A 21,072-nucleotide genomic window follows, 5' to 3' on the forward strand; every position below is an offset into this window, starting at 1 on the left:
GACTTTTTTGATGACTTTCCTTGACATACTAGGAAATACTGCTGCAAATACTTGACTACTATTACTTTTGGCTTTTTTCAACATACAATAGTATGACTTAATTTTTTTCTACTTTACATACTATACTGTGACTTTTGTATCACTTTTTTCGATATACTTTACTATGACTTTTTTTGATATACTATACTATAAATTTTATATGACTTTTTTTAGATACTATACTATGACTTTTTTGATATACTATACTATACATTTTATATGACTTTTTTTTAGATACTATACTATATATACTTTTTTGTCACTTTTTTCAACGTACTTTACTATAACTTTATCATTTTTTTAGACATACTATACTGTGATAGATTTTGACATACTATATGACTTTTTTCGACATACTATACTAAGACTTTTTTTTCGATATACTATACTATCACTTTTTATCACTTTTTCAACATACTATACTATCACTTTTTAACACGTTTTTCAACCTACTATACTACGACTAGACTATGACTATTTTTGACGGACTATACTATGACTTTTTTTGACTTTTTTTATACATACTATACTATGACAATTTTCGACATACTATACTCTTACTTTTTTTATCACTTTCTTCGACATACTATACTATGATAGTTTAATGGCTTGTTTTCGACATACTATATACTATGACAATTTTCGACATGCTATACTATGACTTTATTTTTCGATATACTATATTTTATGAGTTTTAATGACTTTTTTTGATATACTATACTATGACTGTGTATGTGGGCGTGCGCTCTACCAGGTGAGCTACACAAGCACCCTACTATCTTTTTTAATGACCTTTCTCGACATACTATACTATTACTTTTTTTATGACTTTTTTATGACTTTTTTATGACTTTTTTATGACTTTTTTCGACATACTATACCATGACCATTCATTACTTTTTTCAACATACTATACCATGATTTTTTTATCACTTTTTTCGACATAACATGACTTTTTTTAATGATTTTTTTCGTTATACTATACTATTTCTTTTTCATTACTTTTTTCGACATACTATACTATGACTTTTAATGTTTTTTTTAGACATACTATAACTAACTAAATATAACTAACTTTTTTCAACATACTATACGATGACTTTTTAATGACTGTTTTCGACATACTATAATATGACTTTTGAATGTTTTTTTTCCGACATACTACACTTTGAATGTTTTATACTTTATTTGGTGGCACGGTGGATGAGTGAACCATCTGAAGTGGTTTTGCTCAGCTGTGCTCAGCTAGAAACCAGCTCAACGCTGCTTGCTGCTTTGACTGGCTGTGGGCATCTGTTAAATGCTACTTGCTTCTGTGACTGTTAGTGATTGGGCTGCTTCCTCGGGGCAGCTGTTGCTCAGGTGGTAGAGCAGTTGCCTACCAATCGAAAGTTGCTGGTTCAATCCTGGGCCCTGCAATCCAATGTCGAAGTATCCTTGGGGCTCCAGATGCTGCTCCATCGGTGTGTGAATGTTTATGTGATAAGCAGGTGGCACCTTATATGGCAGCCTAGGCCACAGTGTGTGAATGGTGCCTGTATTATGTAAAACGATTGGAATAGTCGTTAAGACTAGACACTACTAAAACTACAACCTTAAACCACGAATTGCCGCTTGCGGCTGTAATTCATGACTTTTAGATGGATATACTATACCACGACAATTTTCGACATACTAAATATACTATGACTTTTCTATCACTTTTATCGACAATTTTTGTACTATGACTTTTTTATCACTTTTTCACAAGCAAATAGGCACTGCAGATTTTCTTTGACATACTATACTGTGACTTTGTTAAGACTTTTTTAGACATACTATGACAATGTTCAACATACTATACTATGACTTTTTTTCGACATATTTTGTTGATGAATTGATTATATTCATCCAAATTAAAGCCGGCAATTCAGTTTAGCATCAGCTTTTGCAAAAACTTTCATACAATATTGGTATTATTTGGCTTCTTTAAGACATTAATTAGAACCATTTCCAGTTTTCACCACAACTTCACCTTCTTACACATTTTAACCAGCAATTCAGTGTAGCGACTGCTTTTCAAAAAAAAACTTAAAATGTTCCACTTTTGTTTGATACATTATTGGTATTATTCAACATTTCAATGAAATTCAAACTAAAACCATTCCCACTTTTCCAACTATTCTCACTCCTTCACCTTCTTCTTACGCAAATATGCCAGCAATCCAGTTTAGCTTTTCAGAATTCTTTCTATTGCAACTGTGGCATTGGTGGCAGCTGTGGCAGAATTCCAGAGCATATAATAATTTCGGACTCCTAGAAGATCCAGGTGACATTGCTTACAGTTATTAGCATCGACAAAGGGAGCCTTTTTAATCAGAAAAGTGGAATAGTGATTTTGTTTTCCAGCTGCTCCAAATTCCCACCTGGGTCACACAGCACCACAAATAAGGAGGTAAATCTGTTTCATCCATAAATCAACTACCAATGTAGCTAATTAAATATCAATACGTGACCCAATCTGCACTTACCATATGCATAGACAATTACCTGCCTAACTGTAAAAATGAAAGAGGCCCACACAAAAGAAAATCACAAGTATTCAAACAGGCCTGCTGCAGAATTATGAGTGCCGTAATTAATTTGCCATTAAGACTGGATTGATGTCGCCTTCATGATGCAGAGAACCACGCCATAATTGCCTCTGGTGTTGCACTAACAGCTTTGCCTCATTACTGAAACAGATGCTAATTTAGCAGAGTGGCTTCAGGTTGACAGGTGTGTGTGTGTGTCTCCAAGTGGATCGTTCCGCAGCATTGGGCTACATGTAAAGTGTACTGCAAAAGGGAAATGAGGAGTTGAAAATACATCATAATATGCAACAGCATGTTCATGAGGGGAGGGGGAAAAATATTTTCCTTTTTGGTGGAGCATCTTTTAATCGTAATGAATGGCACAGGCAGTAATTGGTATGTGAGGAGAAAGAGACTTAATAGCTTGGGAAAACAAACCTTTCTGCTGAATTAATAAGCTGTTGAGCTTAATTATTTGTTTTCGACAACTTGGCTTTCCTGTTCTTCTATTCATTAGGCTAATTGTAACCCTATATTTTCTGAAAACCACTCAATAACTCAAACAAAACTGATACTTCAAAAGATGAAGATTTGACAACAAACCCCATTACATATTCAATGGCAACATCTTGAACTATTTGGAGTGAAACTATACATACATACTCATACAAATAAACAACATTTTTTTAGTTTGTTCATGACATTAATGTCTCAGTCAGTTAATGCAGTGCTGCAGTGCTATACAGCTGCAGATGAGTCCTACGCCGTACAAGTGGTGTGTTTCACTTCATTCCATTGCAGGATACCGAATGTGGAAGAATTGCTGGTGAGTCCACATCTCAAGAGCTTATTGCATCCACAAATACTGCCCCTACATCTTCTTCACCCGTTTCTTGGGTCTTTGGTTGAAGACGGGCGAGGTACTCATCAAGGAGTCGGGAGAATGTGAAGCGTAGCTGGCGTCTGACGCCGCGCCTCCGGGAGATGGCGCCATGGCTCCTCCTGACTCGCTCATGGTGGACATGGGCCCCCCCTCCTCGAACACATCTCCACCCAAGACACCGTGGTGATGGTGGTGGTGATGGCCGGCACCCTGGCCCTCCTCGCCATCCTGCGGCTCCATTTTCACCTGTGGCCACAGTGGGGAGTTGTTGGCTCCGCCCCCACCTTAAAAGAGAGGAGAACCAATTTAGGAAACGTGATCTTCCACCAGGAAATTGATCAAATACACTGCCTTAAAAGTCTTAGGGTTAGGATTAGGGTTTTCTGTCTTTCTGTGTTTTTTATTATTTCGATTTTTTCCTTCTTCTTTTTTTTTTTCCTTCTCTTCCCTGGTGTGTGATGTGTTCCCCCTGTTCCCCCATGGTGTTTCTATTGAATGTTAATATGGGGGGGGAAATGGTGGGTACGATAAAGAATGTAATGCTTTTTGCACTTGAAAAGTACTGCAATAAAGTAATAAAACAAAAAAGACTAACCTGAATTAAAGTACATAGTTGCCCCCAGTGTGAATGGTGCTACCTGTATCATTGTGTGGGTGGTGATGGCGCAGTGGATATAACACATGCCTTTGGTGTGGGAGACCTGGGTTTGAATCCCACTGCGATACATCAACCAATGTGTCCCTGAGCAAGACCCTTAACCACTAGTTGCTCCAGAGGCGTGCAACCTCTGACATATATAGCAACTGTCAGTCGCTTTGGATGAAAGCGTCAGCTAAATGACGTGTAATGTAAATTGTGTGATTCTCAAAATTCCAGCCATATTCCCATAAACCCTGTTCCTTCTTTCTTCAAAGAATATATGTATATATAATAATATTGGTATGTGTTTAGAATATGGGGAAAGATAAAAGCAAAGAAGACTTGGATATCAACAACGGTGCGTTATGATCAAATGAGTCAGTCAAGGCCGATGCACTTACAAAAGTCAAAGCGGAAGCTCTGTTTAACGTGCAAAGCAAAAAAGAATGTCTCTCTCGAGGTATAAATCAATCTAGCAGATTTCCTGGAAAAAGCGGATCCAGTGTCAGACAGACTTTGAAGCAATAGTGTGGCAGTTATACCTCAAAATGAATGTGGTGATAACTGTCTTAGCTTTAAGGTGTCAATTCTTTGGAGGAGATCAAATCTTTCACATTCACAGTAAGAGATCTAATACATGCCGCATAGACTGAGAGGAAGAACAAAATTGCTCCAACATCAAATAAATATAAGCATAAATCTCTGCTTCAAGAGGTTTAGCCAGAAACAAGCTTATGACTGTAAACAAAAACATGTATCTAGCATGTTTTAAAGTGCTCATATTATGCTCATTTTCAGGTTCATAATTGTATTTAGAGGTTATATCAGAATAGAGTTATGTGGTGGTTTAATTTTCCAAAAACACCATATTTTATGTCGTACTGCACATTGCTGCAGCTCCTCTTTTCACCCTGTGTGTTGAGCTATCTGTTTTAGCTACAGAGTGAGGCATCGCACTTCTGTTCCATCTTTGTTGGGAGTCGCACATGCACAGTAGCTAGGTAAGGACTACTAGCCAGTCAGAAGCAGAGTATGAGGAAGTGCCATGCTAGCAGCTAGGCGAGCATTATAACGTGTGTTACAAAGTGACGCACGTTCGTCACGGAAGTAAAGGCTGGACTACAATAGAGCTGTTTGGAGCAGTTTGTGAACAGTGTTTTCTGTTGGAGATGGTAAGTCCCTTTGGGGTGGACTTTGGACTTTTTCACTTTGTAAACCTGTAACGTGCACAAAAACGATATATAACACAATAAAGGAAAGGGGAAAAGCCAAAAAGCATAATATGAGCACTTTAACTGCCACTAAGGAATCATGTTCATACAGTAAGTGAATTTTTTTTGTTACCAATTGTAGTGTCACTCTACTACAGCAGAACCTGTTTAATGATTCATGGTTAATAAACCACCTGATCCAATCCGGTAAATCTATCAGTTTATTCTATAATTTCCATAAGGGATATAACACCACAAACACCTATTTTCTGAAGAGCTTATGGGAAAAAGAATTTAATGTTAATATAACAGATGATGGTTGGAGTGATGCTTGGAGGAGTGCAAAAACGCTGAGTGTTTGTAACCGAGTGAGAGCCATGCAACTGAAGCTCCTACACAGGGCCCATATATCTCCCTCAACGCCATCAATTCCACTCTAATTCATCTCCACTGTGCCCCAAGTGTAAAATAGAAACTGGTAGTCTTACACATTGTTTGTGGTATTGTCGAAAAGTGCAGCGGTTCTGGCAGGAAATCAATAAGATTCTATCTACTAATAGAAATAATAATCCCTTATGTTTGTTACTTGGCATATCCGATTTGTCCATTACTGATAAATTTAGAAGAAAACTTCATCAAACACTGTACTTTTATTGAACAAATTGAATATATACAGCACCACTAAAAAAGAATGACAGTTTCTTTATAAAGTGTTATTTCCTGCTGATATTTTCTTTCAACTAACAGAAGAAAATCTCTGAGCGTCTATCGCGATATGTATAATGCGCCAGTTAATATTGCGATGACGATAAAAAAAACGATATATTGTGCAGCCCTAGAAGGATCCTAGGCCACTGCGAAGGCGCGGCCACCTTTGGTTTGGAGACTAAATTTCGGCACAGCCAGAAGACCATTGTGAGCAGATATCACTGAGGGAAAAAATATAGGTTACCGATGCAGATTGGCCAGCACTGGTGTATTGTGTGGCCTACATCTAGTATGAAGACAAGTAAATCAAACAAGGAAGGTTTAATCTAGAGTCTGTACACTTCTATTCCCTCTGTAGAAAATGTATAGATGAATGCAGAGTAAACATTTGAACGGAATACTGGTCTCACCAGAGGTGTGGGGAGAATGGTCACCATCCAGGCCTGAAGCCAGCCTCTCAGCGTGGGTCCCGAGGACTCCCATGGGCAGCGCTTGGTCCCCAGAGGCCAGGTCGGCCTCAGGCTCCTCGCTAACAGGGAAAGAGATGTCACTCATGGGCTCCTCCTTGATCCTCGGGGGTTTCGAGTCCTCCAGAGCCTTATCTGGGTTCACCAGTCGTTCATATTCCTCCGACAGATCTTTACTCACCTGGAGAGAAGAAATGTAGGATCTGAGCCTTGATGATCTAGTATTTTTGATTCAACTCATCAATATGAAATGCCCATAATCCAACGCATTGTGAAAACAATATTCAGGGATTTGCCAAAGTTAATCACAGACACAAAAGGATCTGCTCTACTTTCTGCTCTCTACAAAGCTCATCAGTCGTGTTTCTTTAGAAGTCATGTTGGCAATGAAGACAGTGAATCTCCCAGTTTGCTTTCCGTTTCACTTCCAAGCAGCTTGCACACAAGGTGCCATACGGCCCTTTGTTCTCACTCGTACCAAGCTCTTCATGCTTTCTGAGAAGATTCAGCATTGTTGTGGTGAACAACATTCTTTTCAGCACTGTGCCAAATTAGATTGTTTTCATTGTATTTTAATTTGCTGACTAGTTTTCGAATTTATTGTTTAGCCTACAAAATGTCAGAATATAGTGGGGAAATGCCCGTAATCAAACCATTGTTTTCCAGAGTCTATACGGTGACATCTTTTTAGTGGAGGCACTCTTTAATTTAGCTGAGATGGGGCATCCCCACTATAAAACGCTGTCGAAAACCCTGTCTTCAAATTGTCTTGTTATGTGCAAGCTAAAGTCCAAAATCCCGAAACATTCAATTTACAATGATACAAAATAACTGAGAAAAGTAGCACATCCTCATATTGGAGACGCTGGAACTAGAGAATGGTTGACGTTTTGCTTGATAACAATTAATTGATTATTAAACTTAAAAAAAAAACATTTAAAAAAAAAGAATCAAGCAAGTGGGCAATATGGATAAAATCCTTTATCATGGTATATGTAGGGTCGCTTTATGTCATGCTATCTATATTTACTGACATATGATACACAGCATTTTCTGGAAGCTCAAATGAGAAACTGTGAATAATATAAACAGGCAGGAATGACAGTGAATTAAATACCACACATAAAGGTACTTCATCACATTCATGCAAAAATCCTTTACAAAAAATCCATTGCCTTAAAACTATGAACTATAGATTAAAAAAAAAATCTATGCCAAAATCATGGATGGTTGACAATTTTTTATTGTCTTAGAGTGTAGATTGTCAAATAGCACAACCCTACAAACAGTTATGACCCATTCCCAAACTCACCTGCAGCATGTAGCTGTGATAGTCCTTGATCCGCACTTGCCAGAAGCGCTGCAGGGCCAGCACGCTGCCAATGCCCACCTCATGGAACACTTGCTCTACCACGTCTGGAAAGGGACTTGCTCCAAGCCGAGCCTCCCGGTCCACCGCCACCCGCAGCAAGCGCGAGAGGCGCAGGTAATGCTCATGGACCAGGTCGGTCAGGGTCTCCAGCACGCTCTCCTGGGCCGACTCAAAGCCAGCGTGGGCCAAGATGGTGGCCACTGACTGATAGAGGAGTGGCCTGCAGGAGGGCCAACTCAGCTCTGTGACAGGCTCGCCTTTACCCCTTATGATGGAAAGAACCAGAAGAGATCAGAAGAGATGAAAGGAGATAAAGGATGACTGGTTGATAAAATGTCTGAGATTATATCTGTGAAATGTTGAGTAATACTGGATGTAAAAAAAAAAGTTATAAGATCTAAAGTTTGCGTGACTTTTGAGCCTACAATTTAGATGCTTCATGGAACGTATTTAAATCACAAAGACAGGAGTGCCGCATCTTGGCTCAGCCACACAGTCAGATTAACTTACTTATAGAAGTCACTTTCAGGGTCACTGTGGCGGAGCACGAAGGGCTGCCGCGGGGCTTTGCTGTCCACAGGTAGCAAGTCATCTGGCATGACAGGTGGGGTGGGAGGACGCAGGGGCAGGTTGGTATCCGCCTCCTCCAGCCTGCTGCCACCCTCCGAAGACGCTGAGCTCTGACCCTGAGCTTGAGCCGTTGACAAGAGGCCACGGAGGCGGCGGGCATGCTGACACAGCTGCACTGTGTGGATGGTGAGGCTGCAGGGCTCTGAGGGGATGTCCAACATTGTGGTGGGCCGCGGCCGCTGGGCCGAGGGCTGGTGCAGGGGAGGGTCCTGCATCTCCACCGAGCGAAACTCACGCTGGAGCAAGTCAAAGGAGCTGCGACTGGGAGGAGCCCCTGCAGGCCCGGGGATCTCACCCCAGTAACGCATCATGATGAGTGATGAAAGCCGGAAAGACACAAGCCCGATTCAAACTCGGATTGAATCTGGAAATTGGAAAGGAGGAGAGGACAGTTGGAGACACCGTCACAATTGAGGATGAAGTGGGTATTAAACAACATCAGATCAAATAGATAGCACTGATTCGGATTTTTTGACACCACCTTGAATTCACCTAAATCCGTTTACAGCGGTTTGGCTTCTCAAAATAGTTTAAAAATGTGACGTTTTTGCTGATACAGCTAAACTATAAGTGCCAATGGAAGATCACGGCAAATATTAGTCAATAGCTGCGAAATGTATTGCCCTGTAGCCTAACGTCACTTGTCTTCTGATTATTTCGGCATACATCTGACCAATCGCTAACACATAAAAAATAAATAAATAAAAAGATTATTATGGGTTCGCACTGGGGTATACGTGCAGTTTACTGTGTCCCAAATTATTTTCCAAAAACTGAGTGTCCCAAATGACGAAGGTCTTATTTGAGACAGGTTGCCCTAACCCTAACCATAACCATAACCCAAACACCTTCAGGTTCATAATTAAGGACATTGTATGGGGAATTTGGGACACTAAACTGCACGTATACAAAAAACATTTGGAATAACGCAGGTAAAGTTAATTCAATTGTAATGGTAAAAGAACTATTGCATTGATTCGCGTAAACTAAGAGAGAGAACAAACAACTTATTCATGGAGGAGCAACGACTAAGCTAGTCAGCCAGCTACCTAGCACGCATGTCTAGCTAGTTAACTGATATATAAGTTAAAAATAACAACAACAACTCACGTTACACAGGGATGGATGAAACGTATGTTAATGGTCCTTGTATCTTTGAAGGAAGTTGCACAGGAACCAACGTTAAGCCTTTTCGTCCTTGTTGCAAAAGAAACTCGGGTGAACAGCTGAACGAGATGTTTAGTTCCGCAACAAACCATTTATTTTGACTGGCATAACCATGATACATTCCATTAGAATGCCGTGTGGTCGTGTTTGAAATTATTTTTCAATCTCTTTTTTCTTTGGATTGTGTCATGTATTAGCGAATTTATAGAGGCTTGGAAAACCCGTGCGAAATTCACAGTTGCACCAAATAAACATGGCTGCGCCCCCGCCGACAGACGCAAGTGTGAAAAATACGGAGGAGCAAATTACCTCTGCAATGGAAACGGACGAGTGCTCGGCCGCAGAAAATGTAAGAGAACCGGAAAAGAAAGCATTACACAAAACTGAACCAGAAACAAAGGACACTTTTAAAAAACCAGCTCTTTTTGCAGCGCCTTCTCTCACCAGTAAACGCGGTAACGTCGCTGCTCCGTCCAAACCAACAACAACAGCAGCCGAGACAAAACATGTCAAAGAACGTAACGAAGCTGAAGTTGTAGACACTAACGTTACTAGTGAGGATTCTTCTGGTCTTGTAAACGGGAAAAACCCCACCGAAAAAGGCCAAGAAGAGGACAAGAAAGGCGGTAAAGACAACAATGTGGCTCCTGTCAAAACCAAGCCAGAAGCTTTGGCTAAACCCAGGGTGCTTCCTGCTAAATGCCCCCCCGCTGGTAAATTCCCCCCTATCCCATATACAGAGCCGCCCTGGGGTGGCGTAGCTTCAGATATCCCCTATGCTCTGGAAATCCTTAAAAACGGCACCATAGTGGACACGGTACCCCTCGCGCAGAAAAGTTACTTCGTGGTTGGACGTTTACCTGTGTGTGACGTCTCTTTGGAGCATCCCTCTATCTCCAGGTACCATGCGATAATTCAGTACCGCAGACAGGCTGGAGGGGGGGAGTCCGTCGGAGAGGAGAGAGGCTTTTACGTCCATGACCTGGGCAGCACACACGGCACTGTGGTGAACAAGAACAAGATTCCGCCCAAGACCTACATCAGGCTCCGTGTGGGACACGTCTTAAAGTTTGGCGGGAGCACAAGGCTTTTTATCCTGCAGGTAAATCCTGAATGTGGACCTTCTCTTTATACCATCAGTTAATATACTGACATGAACATAGACCGCTTTGTGATGGATCACTCTAGACTTTGAGTACAGTCCAGGCCGGTTATCCAATTTTCTAACCCTCAGGTTGATAATAACATTCACTAATTATATTTAGGACAGTGTGCTATTATTTATTTTTTACTACATACACAAAAACTATGCAAGAACTAAATAACTAAGAATAAGACAATACAAATAAAAGCTCAGATTGAATAATTATTATTTAGCCCAGACCATTCTTATCATTTATAACACTAATATTGCAATCTTCCCACTCTGCTCTAGCTTCTTACAAAACCTCAAACAGTCCGAAGAGGCAACCGTTCAAAGCCTTCAAAAACCATGTTAAATCTATTTTTCAAAACGGGAAGCTCACAGTCCCATCCGATGGATCCATACTATATATTCTACTCATTGAAAGGGACTCGCAAAACAAGATTTCTTCATCCATGCCTTACGTAGTGCTGAAAGATTGGGCTAGTTGAAAAACTGATGTCAGTAGGCAGAAGATGACTCCCAAAACTATTTGTATTGTTTATGAATCATTTGTCAAGTAAAAACGCTAAACATGTGCGTGTTCCAGCTTCTCAAAAATGAAGTGCTGCTTGGCTCTCATTTATATTTGAAATTGAATATCTTTTAAGATTTTGGCATCTGACGTCACTCGGCCATTATGCACGGAAGTGAGAAGCTGCAGCAGGAAAGTTTCTCAAAACTGACGTTTTCTGTGCACTTGTGCTTAGCAGAAAAATAAACATGAAAGAGCAGTTTAGTAATGACGGGTTGATTCATCAGAAAACTATTTCTGGTGAATTTCTGACGACCACTATTACTATACTAATAATTGAAGTCATGTATCAAGCAGTTTGGCATTGACCATTTTGAGGAGCATTTTGTACTGTTGCGTGTTTTATAAACCAGTGTTGTACTGTAATGCAGTCATCGTTGTAGCCCACTCCTCATCTCAGCTAGAGGCCACTGCTAGCATAACACACCCGAATCTCTGACTGAACTCTCGGTGGTAAGTTGCATTGTGGGTAATGTAGGGGGCAGGTTTTGTGAAGGAAGAAGAATGGGTGAAATAAAATAGACAATATCTCTGGTTCTGCTGCATTTATTTATTTATTTTTAAACTGCCCTTTCGTGAGTCTGACCGTGTTAAAGAAGCGCAATGCTAAATCGGTGGCGTACTCTTCCCCTTTCCTCCTTTTACAGGGTCCAGAGTTTGATGAGGAAGAGGAGTCTGAGCTAACAGTGACAGAGCTGAGGGAGAAATCCCGGAAACACATGGCAGAGCTGGAGAGGAGGATGATGGGAGACGGCTCTGATGCTGATGATGATGATGAGGAGGAGGAGGAGAAGAACAAAGACAACAAGGGCCAGAGCAAACTGTCAAAGGAAGACTCGGGCTGTTCATGGGGAATGGGTGAGCTTTTCTGCTGGTTGTAGGATTATGCTGCAGTGTGTTACGTGTCATCTGTGTTGCTATAACTAAAGAAGCGTGTTAATCCTTTTGTTCTCTTCTTTCATTCCATCTGTCTCCATGAATCCACCCTGCAGCTGATGAGGCTGTCCCAGAGGAAGACGAGAATGAGGAGAACCCTTTTTCAACCGAGTTCCACGAGGACCAGGAAGCTGCCTACCTGAAAGACCCGAAGAAGGCCTTGCAGGGCTTCTACGACAGAGAAGGTGAAAAGACTTTGTGTTAAAGGTCCCATGACGTGGTGCTCTTTGGATGCTTTTATATAGACCTTAGTGGTCCCCTAATACTGTATCTGAAGTCTCTTTTATATAGACCTTAGTGGTCCCCTAATACTGTATCTGAAGTCTCTTTTATATAGACCTTAGTGGTCCCCTAATACTGTATCTGAAGTCTCTTTTATATAGACCTTAGTGGTCCCCTAATACTGTATCTGAAGTCTCTTTTATATAGACCTTAGTGGTCCCCTAATACTGTATCTGAAGTCTCTTTTATATAGACCTTAGTGGTCCCCTAATACTGTATCTGAAGTCTCTTTTATATAGACCTTAGTGGTCCCCTAATACTGTATCTGAAGTCTCTGTTATATAGACCTTAGTGGTCCCCTAATACTGTATCTGAAGTCTCTGTTATATAGACCTTAGTGGTCCCCTAATACTGTATCTGAAGTCTCTTTTATATAGACCTTAGTGGTCCCCCTAATACTGTATCTGAAGTCTCTTTATATAGACCTTAGTGGTCCCCTAATACTGTATCTGAAGTCTCTTTATATAGACCTTAGTGGTCTCCTAATACTGTATCTGAAGTCTCTTTATATAGATCTTAGTGGTCCCCTAATACTGTATCTGAAGTCTCTTTTATATAGATCTTAGTGGTCCCCCTAATACTGTATCTGAAGTCTCTTTTATATAGACCTTAGTGGTCTCCTAATACTGTATCTGAAGTCTCTTTTATATAGATCTTAGTGGTCCCCTAATACTGTATCTGAAGTCTCTTTTATATAGACCTTAGTGGTCCCCTAATACTGTATCTGAAGTCTCTGTTATATAGACCTTAGTGGTCCCCTAATACTGTATCTGAAGTCTCTGTTATATAGACCTTAGTGGTCCCCTAATACTGTATCTGAAGTCTCTTTCCCGAAATTCAGCCTTGGTGCAGAATTACAGCCACTAGAGCCAGTCCCACAATGAGCTTTACTTAGGACGTGTCATTTCTGTGTCTGTAGCTATTGAGGTGGAGGGTGGGGGTGTGGCCTTGACCAACTGCCATTTTGCTCATTTGAAAGCCATGATATCTCTCTCTCTCTCATGGCTGGGCCAAATTCTCTGGGCGGGCAAAGCAGAGAAAGGGGAGGTAACCTTGCTCCTTATGACGTCATAAAGGGAAGATTCCAGATTGGCCCATCTGAGCTTTCATTTTCTCAAAGGCAGAGCAGGATACCCAGGGCTCGGTTTACACCTATCGCCATTTCTAGCCACTGGGGGAACATAGGCAGGCTGGGGGAACTCATATTAATGTTAAAAAACCTCATAAAGTGACATTTTCATGCCATGGGACCTTTTAATTTGCACGTCTGCTTCTTCTGTTTTTCTAGTTCTTGTATTCCTTGACTTCAACTTTGGCGTCCTTTATTTTAGGAGAGGAGCTGGAGTTTGAGTACGAAGCCCAAAGCCACGGCACCTGGCTTTGCAGAATAAAGTGAGTGACGTGAAACCCCCGATTCATGATTTGTGAAGTTTCAAAACAATGTTTCCCTTGTCGTCAAGTGTGTATAGAGTCGCACAGTTCATGGTGATGCTTCTCTCAGGCTTCCGGTGGACGATGCCCTGGGCCGGCAGCTGGTTGCCGAGGTGACCCACACAGGGAAGAAGAAAGACGCAGCCGTCCAGTGCTGCCTGGAGGCCTGTCGGATGCTGGAAGCCAGAGGGCTGCTCCGCCAGGAAGCAGGTGTGAACACAGCTCCAGCGGGAATGTCTGAAAGTAGAATTATGAACGACCACCTGGAGCAGTTATGGCTTGTCGTCAGGAAGATTGCAGTAATAGTTCTCCCTGTTTAACATCTTCATTTCTAGTGTCCCGCAAGCGCAAGAAGAAGAACTGGGAAGATGAGGACTTCTACGACAGTGATGATGACACCTTCCTGGATCGAACCGGCACTGTGGAGAAAAAGAGGCAGGAACGAATGAAAAAGGCGAAAAAGGTTGAAGAGCGGCCTGAGACCTATGAATCATTGGTAAAAAAAATATCTGCTGCTGTTTATACACATGACAGACACTGTACATCTTTAATCATCACCTCATAATATTCACTATTGCCTTATGCATTAGCTTTGAGCTAAATGCTCACATCAGCATGTTGCTGATGTGGTATAATATACAGTATATCATGTTTACCACCATCTTGGTTTAGCATGTTAGCATGCTAAACATTTGCATATTGGCACTAAAATGGACAAGTTCCAATTGCCGACCTGGTGATGGAGTTAATGACAAATGTAAAAGGATCGCCAAAGTTATTACAATTCATCCTTAGGGAGGATATGAATGTCTGTACTAGCTTTCATGACAATTCATTCAATGTCTACAATACACATTTCACTCAAAACCAGTGGTGTAGTCTAATGTATTGTAATGGGTATACTATAGGCCTACTGTATATGTACGGGCCAGAATGGGACTTTGAGGGGGTGGGGTCTGGGTGTGCTCCCCCAGGGAAATTTTGATAAAGGTACTTCCACCATAAATTGGTGCATTAAAGTGTTTCCAAATGCAGAAAATGAAGTTGACGCTCATAACTTCCCTGGGGGAGGACACCCAGACCCCCCACTATGATATGCCCCCCTTCCCCAAAGGCAGATTCTGGCCTATATATATATATATATATATATATATATATATATATATATATATATATATACATACAGTACCGTATACCAGTGGTGTAGTCTAATGTATTGGAGTGGGTATACTGTACTGTATATGTATGGGCCAGAATGTGCCTTTTTTTGGGGGGGGGGGAAGATCCTCCCCCAGGGGTCCTCCCCCAGGGAAGTTTTGAGCATCAAATACTTGATTTCCTGTGTTCTGACACACTTTTATGCACCAATTTACAGTAGAAATCCCTTTATTTAGCCTATGTGAAGAAGAAAAACACAGATGACAATTCTAAATATGTCAAAAATATAATGGAAAGTATGTTGTTGCGTGTCATTGGGCATTTTTAAGTGGGTATATGGAAATCCTGGAGCTTTCTTAGTGGGTATACCTGCGCATCACGTAGACTACACCACTGCTCCAAACCACAAAAGTGAACCACATGGTGGCGCCAGAGGCGACGTCAGGGGATCACCACAGTCAGAAGAATTCATCCTGTGGGGACTTTTTTTTCCATTATTTATTTACATGTATAAAATAATATATAGTTGATATATAATTTGCAAGGAAACGTGAAGGAGAATTGCTTAAAAACCCCTCAAGGGCTTGAAAAGTGGCATTTTCCCGGCAGCATATTACAGGAAGTAATTGTGTCAGTGTAATATACACAATTTGTATTCATCAGTAATTTTAAACGTATATAAAGAACACCGATTCACACAATACAATCAAGTATACACAAACACCATCGTTCAACAGACTAAGAGCTACATTCATGTGACAAAATAGATATATAGAAACTATGGGTAGCTGTTGCAAATAGATATTTGTGGTAAAGTTTATAGTATTCCATCCAATAATTGTGGCCGTGTTTCAGTCTTAGACCGAAGTGGTGACTGACCACTGACAAACTGATGACGTTGCCGTCTACAGAGCCACACCACTGGCATGGCTAAAACTGCCATCTGCTGTTTGTTCACTTCAAGTAGCAAATATCAAAAAATACCGTACTGCCCTCTGTTTTTTCTTGCTGCAGTATTTCTACCCTATAAAACCTCAAACCTTATAAACCACACAAGGCGCCTGTGTCTCCTCTTTGTCAAAAAAAATGTTAATACATGTATAAATGCAGGTGCTCTCTGTAGGGTTAGGGGAGCTGCACTTTGTACCATAAATAACAGAGAAATTTATTTGACTTTGGAAACAACTCTATTCTGTAATGCTAAGCATACTGCATGTTTCTGTAGTAACATGTATGTATTTGATGTCATGTAGGTGGCCAAACTGGCAGAGGTGGAAAAAGAGCTGGCAGAGACCCAGAAAAAGCTCAATGGTGGTAGGGGAGGTGAGTCAGGATTGTCTGCGTGTTCACTGTTCTGTAGACCGATGCCACAACCATACCTATGGACTCCGGTTCTTCTTGTGTTATTCCATGTTTCACCCCCTCCTATTAGACTCCTCCGGCTCTTCCACTGAGGACCCCCTGGATGCCTTCATGACTGCAGTGCAAAGTGAGGCAGTGATGGACGCTGTGGAGCGCAGGAAGCTGCACGTGCACGTTGCCGACTTGCGCAAAGATGCTCAGAGGCTCCGCAAACTGGTCGAGCTCACACGGCCCGCCCAGATGCCCTCACTGCTGCCGAGGTTAGACCCAGTTACTGCATTCGATGTGTCCTACTGCTGAGAATTCTGTTTTAAGCAAATACTCAAAACCCTGAAATATCAGCACATCCACACAGATTATGTTAAGTACCGGAATTAGTTTTATAGCTTCTTTGAGACATTCTCTGGAGTTAACTGTGCTGAAATTTATGGAAAAGTCTTTTATTCCAATACATATTAGGTCTTATTTCAATACTTACTATATATTTTGATGTGTGTGTGTGTGTGTGTGTGTGTGTGTGTGTGGTGTGATAGTGGTAGCTCAGAGCCAGAGAAGCCTAAAAAGACATTACCTCTGTTTGGAGCCATGAAGGGAGGAAGCAAATTCAAACTGAAGACTGGTACTATTGGGGTAGGTGTTGTTTTTCATGCAAGTCTAATCATCTGACTCTTTCATTCCCTTTTTGTGTGTCTTTTGCTCAGCCTGTTTTTCTTCTATTGCTGTTTTCTTCTCTCCTGTAGAAGTTGCCTCTGAAGCGCCCCACCCTGCCCGCAGAGCTCTTCAACATGAGAGAACTCCCACCCAGTGGAGAAGAGGAGGAAGAGGAAGAAGACGAGGCAGAGAAAAATGAGGACGACGACGGTCAAGAGTCTGCGACTATTACTGAGGCTACTGAGATTACAGATGTTGACTCTGAAGAGTCCAGTGCATCCATGTATCAAGAGAGGACCCCTTCAGGGCAGCCAAGGCAGCAACAAGCACGGTCCCAAGAGCCTGAAGGTAAAAAGTCATGAGAACTGGAGGAAGGTTTTTTTTAAAGTAGACATTATCATAGAAAAATTATGAAATATCTAGCAAAGTGGAATCTATGCAACTTTATAAATGGAATGTTAATTTGTTCAAAACTTGTAGATCAGTGTGTATCCTAATTATCACACTTTATATGTTTTGATTGTCTGACTTGATATTAGAGCAAGGCCACGAACAGAGGAGAGGTGAGGAGTCTGCTGACGCAGAGGAGCAGGTTCGCCAGCGCAGCAGCAGCAAGGCTGTGGCCCCATCGAGTACAGGTGGCTACTGTGTTGTATTGTTTCCGTATTAGCCTGTGCTCTCTCTAATATTGGTTATCGCGTGTCAGTGGTATCAATGCACCATTGCTAATGTACTATACTTACATCTCCATAGAGTCCAAAGAAGCAGGCGACAGAGAGCCAGCAGCAGAGCCCAGCCCCAGAAAGAATGTGAAGAAGAAAGTGATGGGCCCCAGCAAAGTATGCAGACACACACACACACACACACACACACACACTCACACACTGTCTATCATACAGAAAAGTGTGACGTAAATTGAATTTCCTCATGATTTGTCTCCACAGCCACCAAGGCAGCTCTCAGGACCGTATCCAGAGGACGACCCTGATTACTGTGTCTGGGTGCCTCCTACAGGTAAACCACCTGACTGGTCTGACTATTTGCACTAGACTCCAAGACTGATTTGACCAATTCATGTCCTTCGGTCAACGTCAATCTTATTTAGCAAGCAGTTTAACCTCAGTCTCGCATTGCCAGACCTATCTCCGAAGAACTGTGTTAGCTCTGCGGTAAAAAGCACTCTGGCTTGTCTGCATTTCTTTAAACCAATCACAGCCGTCCTGGGCGGTGCTAAGCTCCGATAGTGGAGATAGCGAAATGGGAGGGACATCACGTGCGTGAGACGCTTCGGATGTCAGGATTTCAGGGTTTCACTTTGCAGTTAAGGCGTCCGCCTAAGCAACGGGCGCCTGCCGCCTTAACTGCGTCGTCAAAAAAAAAAATACAGGAATGATCTAAATCTAATGAAGCAGAAACGCTTAATGTCAGATAGGGTCCATAATAATTGGACTTTGGGTTAGATTTTTTTGACAGTTTTCAGTGGTTATGAGGAGCAATATGAGAGAGAAATTTGGTGATCACTGATCGTGGTTTAGGTACATTAAACCACGTTAAGCTTTTTCACGTTAGGACTTATAAAAACCCATGAGAACCGTGGAGAGTCAACCCACAGCCGCTCCGCTGCCCTGCTGAAAATCTGAAGCAGAAACGCTTAATGTCAGATAGCGTCCATAATAATTGGACTTTGGGTTTGATTTTTTTTGACAGTTTTCAGTGGTTATGAAGAGCAATATGTCGTTTATTCACATTTAAAGGGATCCGTTGAGCCATACTAGCGTAACCATAACGTCTTTATTGCTCTTTGTTCTGATAAGTAGATAGAAGTTCTTTGTCTAAATCTTTAGACTTTTTGCCTGAATGAGTTTTAAAACCTGGTAAGAAGAAGCAATATCTGGATTTCAGATATGAAAAAAAGTAGGTACCAGTTCCATTCTCATACTTTCACAATGGAGATGCGGGCTTCTATGTCGGTAACTTGACAAACACAAGACACTAACAGCTTGTAAGTTCCTGGCCTACTGAGCACAGGAATGAAGGGGTGACATTTTTAAAGAACACGGTGAGATGAAGTAAACAGGCTTTTATGGTCCATTGGTACAGCTGAAATTGCAGCATTTTCATCGTTTGCAAAGGAATGCAGATCAAAGTCACCTAAAAATGATAAGATAAGATAAGCTTGAATCAGATAAAAATGGAAACGGCTGCCAAACTGAGCTTGGAATCCGGGTCAGAACTAATTGCGCTACGTCATTTTAGGATTGTGATTATTTGATGGTTGCATACAAGTCAGCAGTTAGGGAGCTGTACTTTACTGGTCAATAGGAGGAATTTGTTCTCAAGGGGCACCTCAAGCATTTTCTTTCTTTCTTTGAACATGTAATACAACATGTATTGGTATGTAAATGTGAATCCTTTTGATGCTAAATCTAGCTTTTTCTCCACTCATAGGTCAGTCTGGAGACGGCCGTACGCACCTAAACGATAAGTACGGCTACTGAGGGAAAACATAAGAGAGCAAGCTCTTGTGTCTCCACTCCACCAGCTTTTATACTGCAGATAATACCTGCAACACGAAGCCTCCAGTCTCCTTAGCTCTGACCATTAACCCCCTCTACCCATCCCAGTCCCTGTGTGTGGTTCATCTTAGAAAAGACATGGCAGCCTGTAACAGACTAGGGGCTTGCAGAGGAACAATAATGCTGCACCTTTCATTATCTTGTGGGGATATTTGCACTCCGACTGCCATAAACAAAAAGCACGCCATTTCAATTCACATTAAGCTGGCAAGCTTGGGGAGCAGACACTGGGCAGTCAGCCCGCTGGCACCTTTCACCCATGACAATAATAGAGATGGGTAGCACTTGAATTGTGTCCTTTTTATTTGAATTCTATATCATCCAAGCAGAAAATGGAAAGGGACAGAGCAGGAGCAGTAACTGATCTGAATTCAGCTTTCTGGTCTTTGGCTGCTCCTCTTGCATTTAAATCCACCTGACATCCAATCTGTATCCCTCCCCTATTTGGCTTCAGTCGATCGCTGGCATAACCCAAAGTGTGTAGTAGGGAGGGAGAAAGAGGGAGAGCGTTGGAGCAGCTTTTCTGACCATCTGGACACTTGGATGGCTTACTGGATGAAACACAAGATGATAATGACTCAAGCTAATGGGAGTGTGTGTCTGTGTCTACACCGACACACACACACACACAGCCCAACCTTCTCAAAGTTCTCTTTTTAACAAGAGAATTTGTCTATTTAAGAGAAAGATTGTCTTTGAGTGAGTCAGCTGTTGGTGTGTTTGCCTAGAGCAGGATTCCTCGCTCTGTGAAATCCCACTCAGTGCTGTTCTGTTGGTTTACTGCCATATTCTCCACCCTCTTTTCTGTCATTTCTTCTCAAAACACACAGTAAACTGTATTTTGTTATATAAATGTAAAATAAAATTGTCTGTACATAACCGATGAGTTCTTTTTACACACTTCACATTCACCCTATTATACCCGCTTATACTCACTCTCTCCTAAATTTTCCAGCCATCCGTCCTCTCCGGTGTACACTTCTGGGGCCTTCTTCACACACAACCCAGTTTTGATGTCAGACTCTTTTCCTCTCTCTTACAAGCTGCTTTACCGAAAGAGTTTCTCAGGGTATGATCTGGCACAAAGAGGCCTGTGGTGTTGGCTGTAAATCTTTGCTGTGACCTACTAATCACGGATGGAAAGCCTTCTTCCCTGCCCTAAACTCATGAGGACTGGTGTCCTCTGTCGCTCCACCTGGCAGATCCTTCTCATACACACTACAGATGATGTTCCAATGATAAAACACAAGAAATTAATAATTGAATAATGTGCAGCGGTTCTACAGGCT

At 41.6% G+C, this 21,072-nt stretch overlaps 2 protein-coding genes across 3 annotated transcripts; one reads left to right on the forward strand and one right to left on the reverse strand.

The window, feature by feature from the left end:
- Window positions 1-1,992: 1,992 nt before the first annotated feature.
- On the reverse strand, window positions 1,993-9,722 carry supt7l (SPT7 like, STAGA complex subunit gamma). Its single transcript, XM_078277045.1, has 5 exons — window positions 9,613-9,722; window positions 8,383-8,866; window positions 7,813-8,137; window positions 6,444-6,681; window positions 1,993-3,758 (listed from the first exon to the last, which is right to left on the reverse strand). Exons 2-5 carry the CDS (start codon window positions 8,811-8,813, stop codon window positions 3,463-3,465), a joined length of 1,290 nt encoding a protein of 429 aa, XP_078133171.1. The 5' UTR covers window positions 8,814-8,866; window positions 9,613-9,722; the 3' UTR covers window positions 1,993-3,462.
- A 179-nt stretch (window positions 9,723-9,901) lies between these two features.
- slc4a1ap (solute carrier family 4 member 1 adaptor protein) lies at window positions 9,902-20,662 on the forward strand. 2 transcript variants are annotated; one of them, XM_078277043.1, is made up of 14 exons: window positions 9,902-10,771; window positions 12,035-12,245; window positions 12,380-12,508; window positions 13,937-13,997; window positions 14,107-14,246; window positions 14,372-14,532; window positions 16,448-16,517; window positions 16,627-16,816; window positions 17,090-17,186; window positions 17,297-17,555; window positions 17,747-17,845; window positions 17,961-18,046; window positions 18,152-18,221; window positions 19,656-20,662. In XM_078277043.1, the coding sequence occupies exons 1-14, from the start codon at window positions 9,923-9,925 to the stop codon at window positions 19,703-19,705; spliced, it is 2,472 nt and encodes an 823-aa protein (XP_078133169.1). In that variant the 5' UTR covers window positions 9,902-9,922; the 3' UTR covers window positions 19,706-20,662. The 2 variants fall into 2 exon arrangements, with proteins under 2 accessions (XP_078133169.1, XP_078133170.1); XM_078277044.1 differs by having other exon boundaries at window positions 9,908-10,018.
- Window positions 20,663-21,072: the final 410 nt, after the last annotated feature.

The sequence above is a fragment of the Sander vitreus genome, chromosome 20 (genome assembly GCF_031162955.1).
Source record: "Sander vitreus isolate 19-12246 chromosome 20, sanVit1, whole genome shotgun sequence".
NCBI lineage: Eukaryota > Metazoa > Chordata > Actinopteri > Perciformes > Percidae > Sander > Sander vitreus.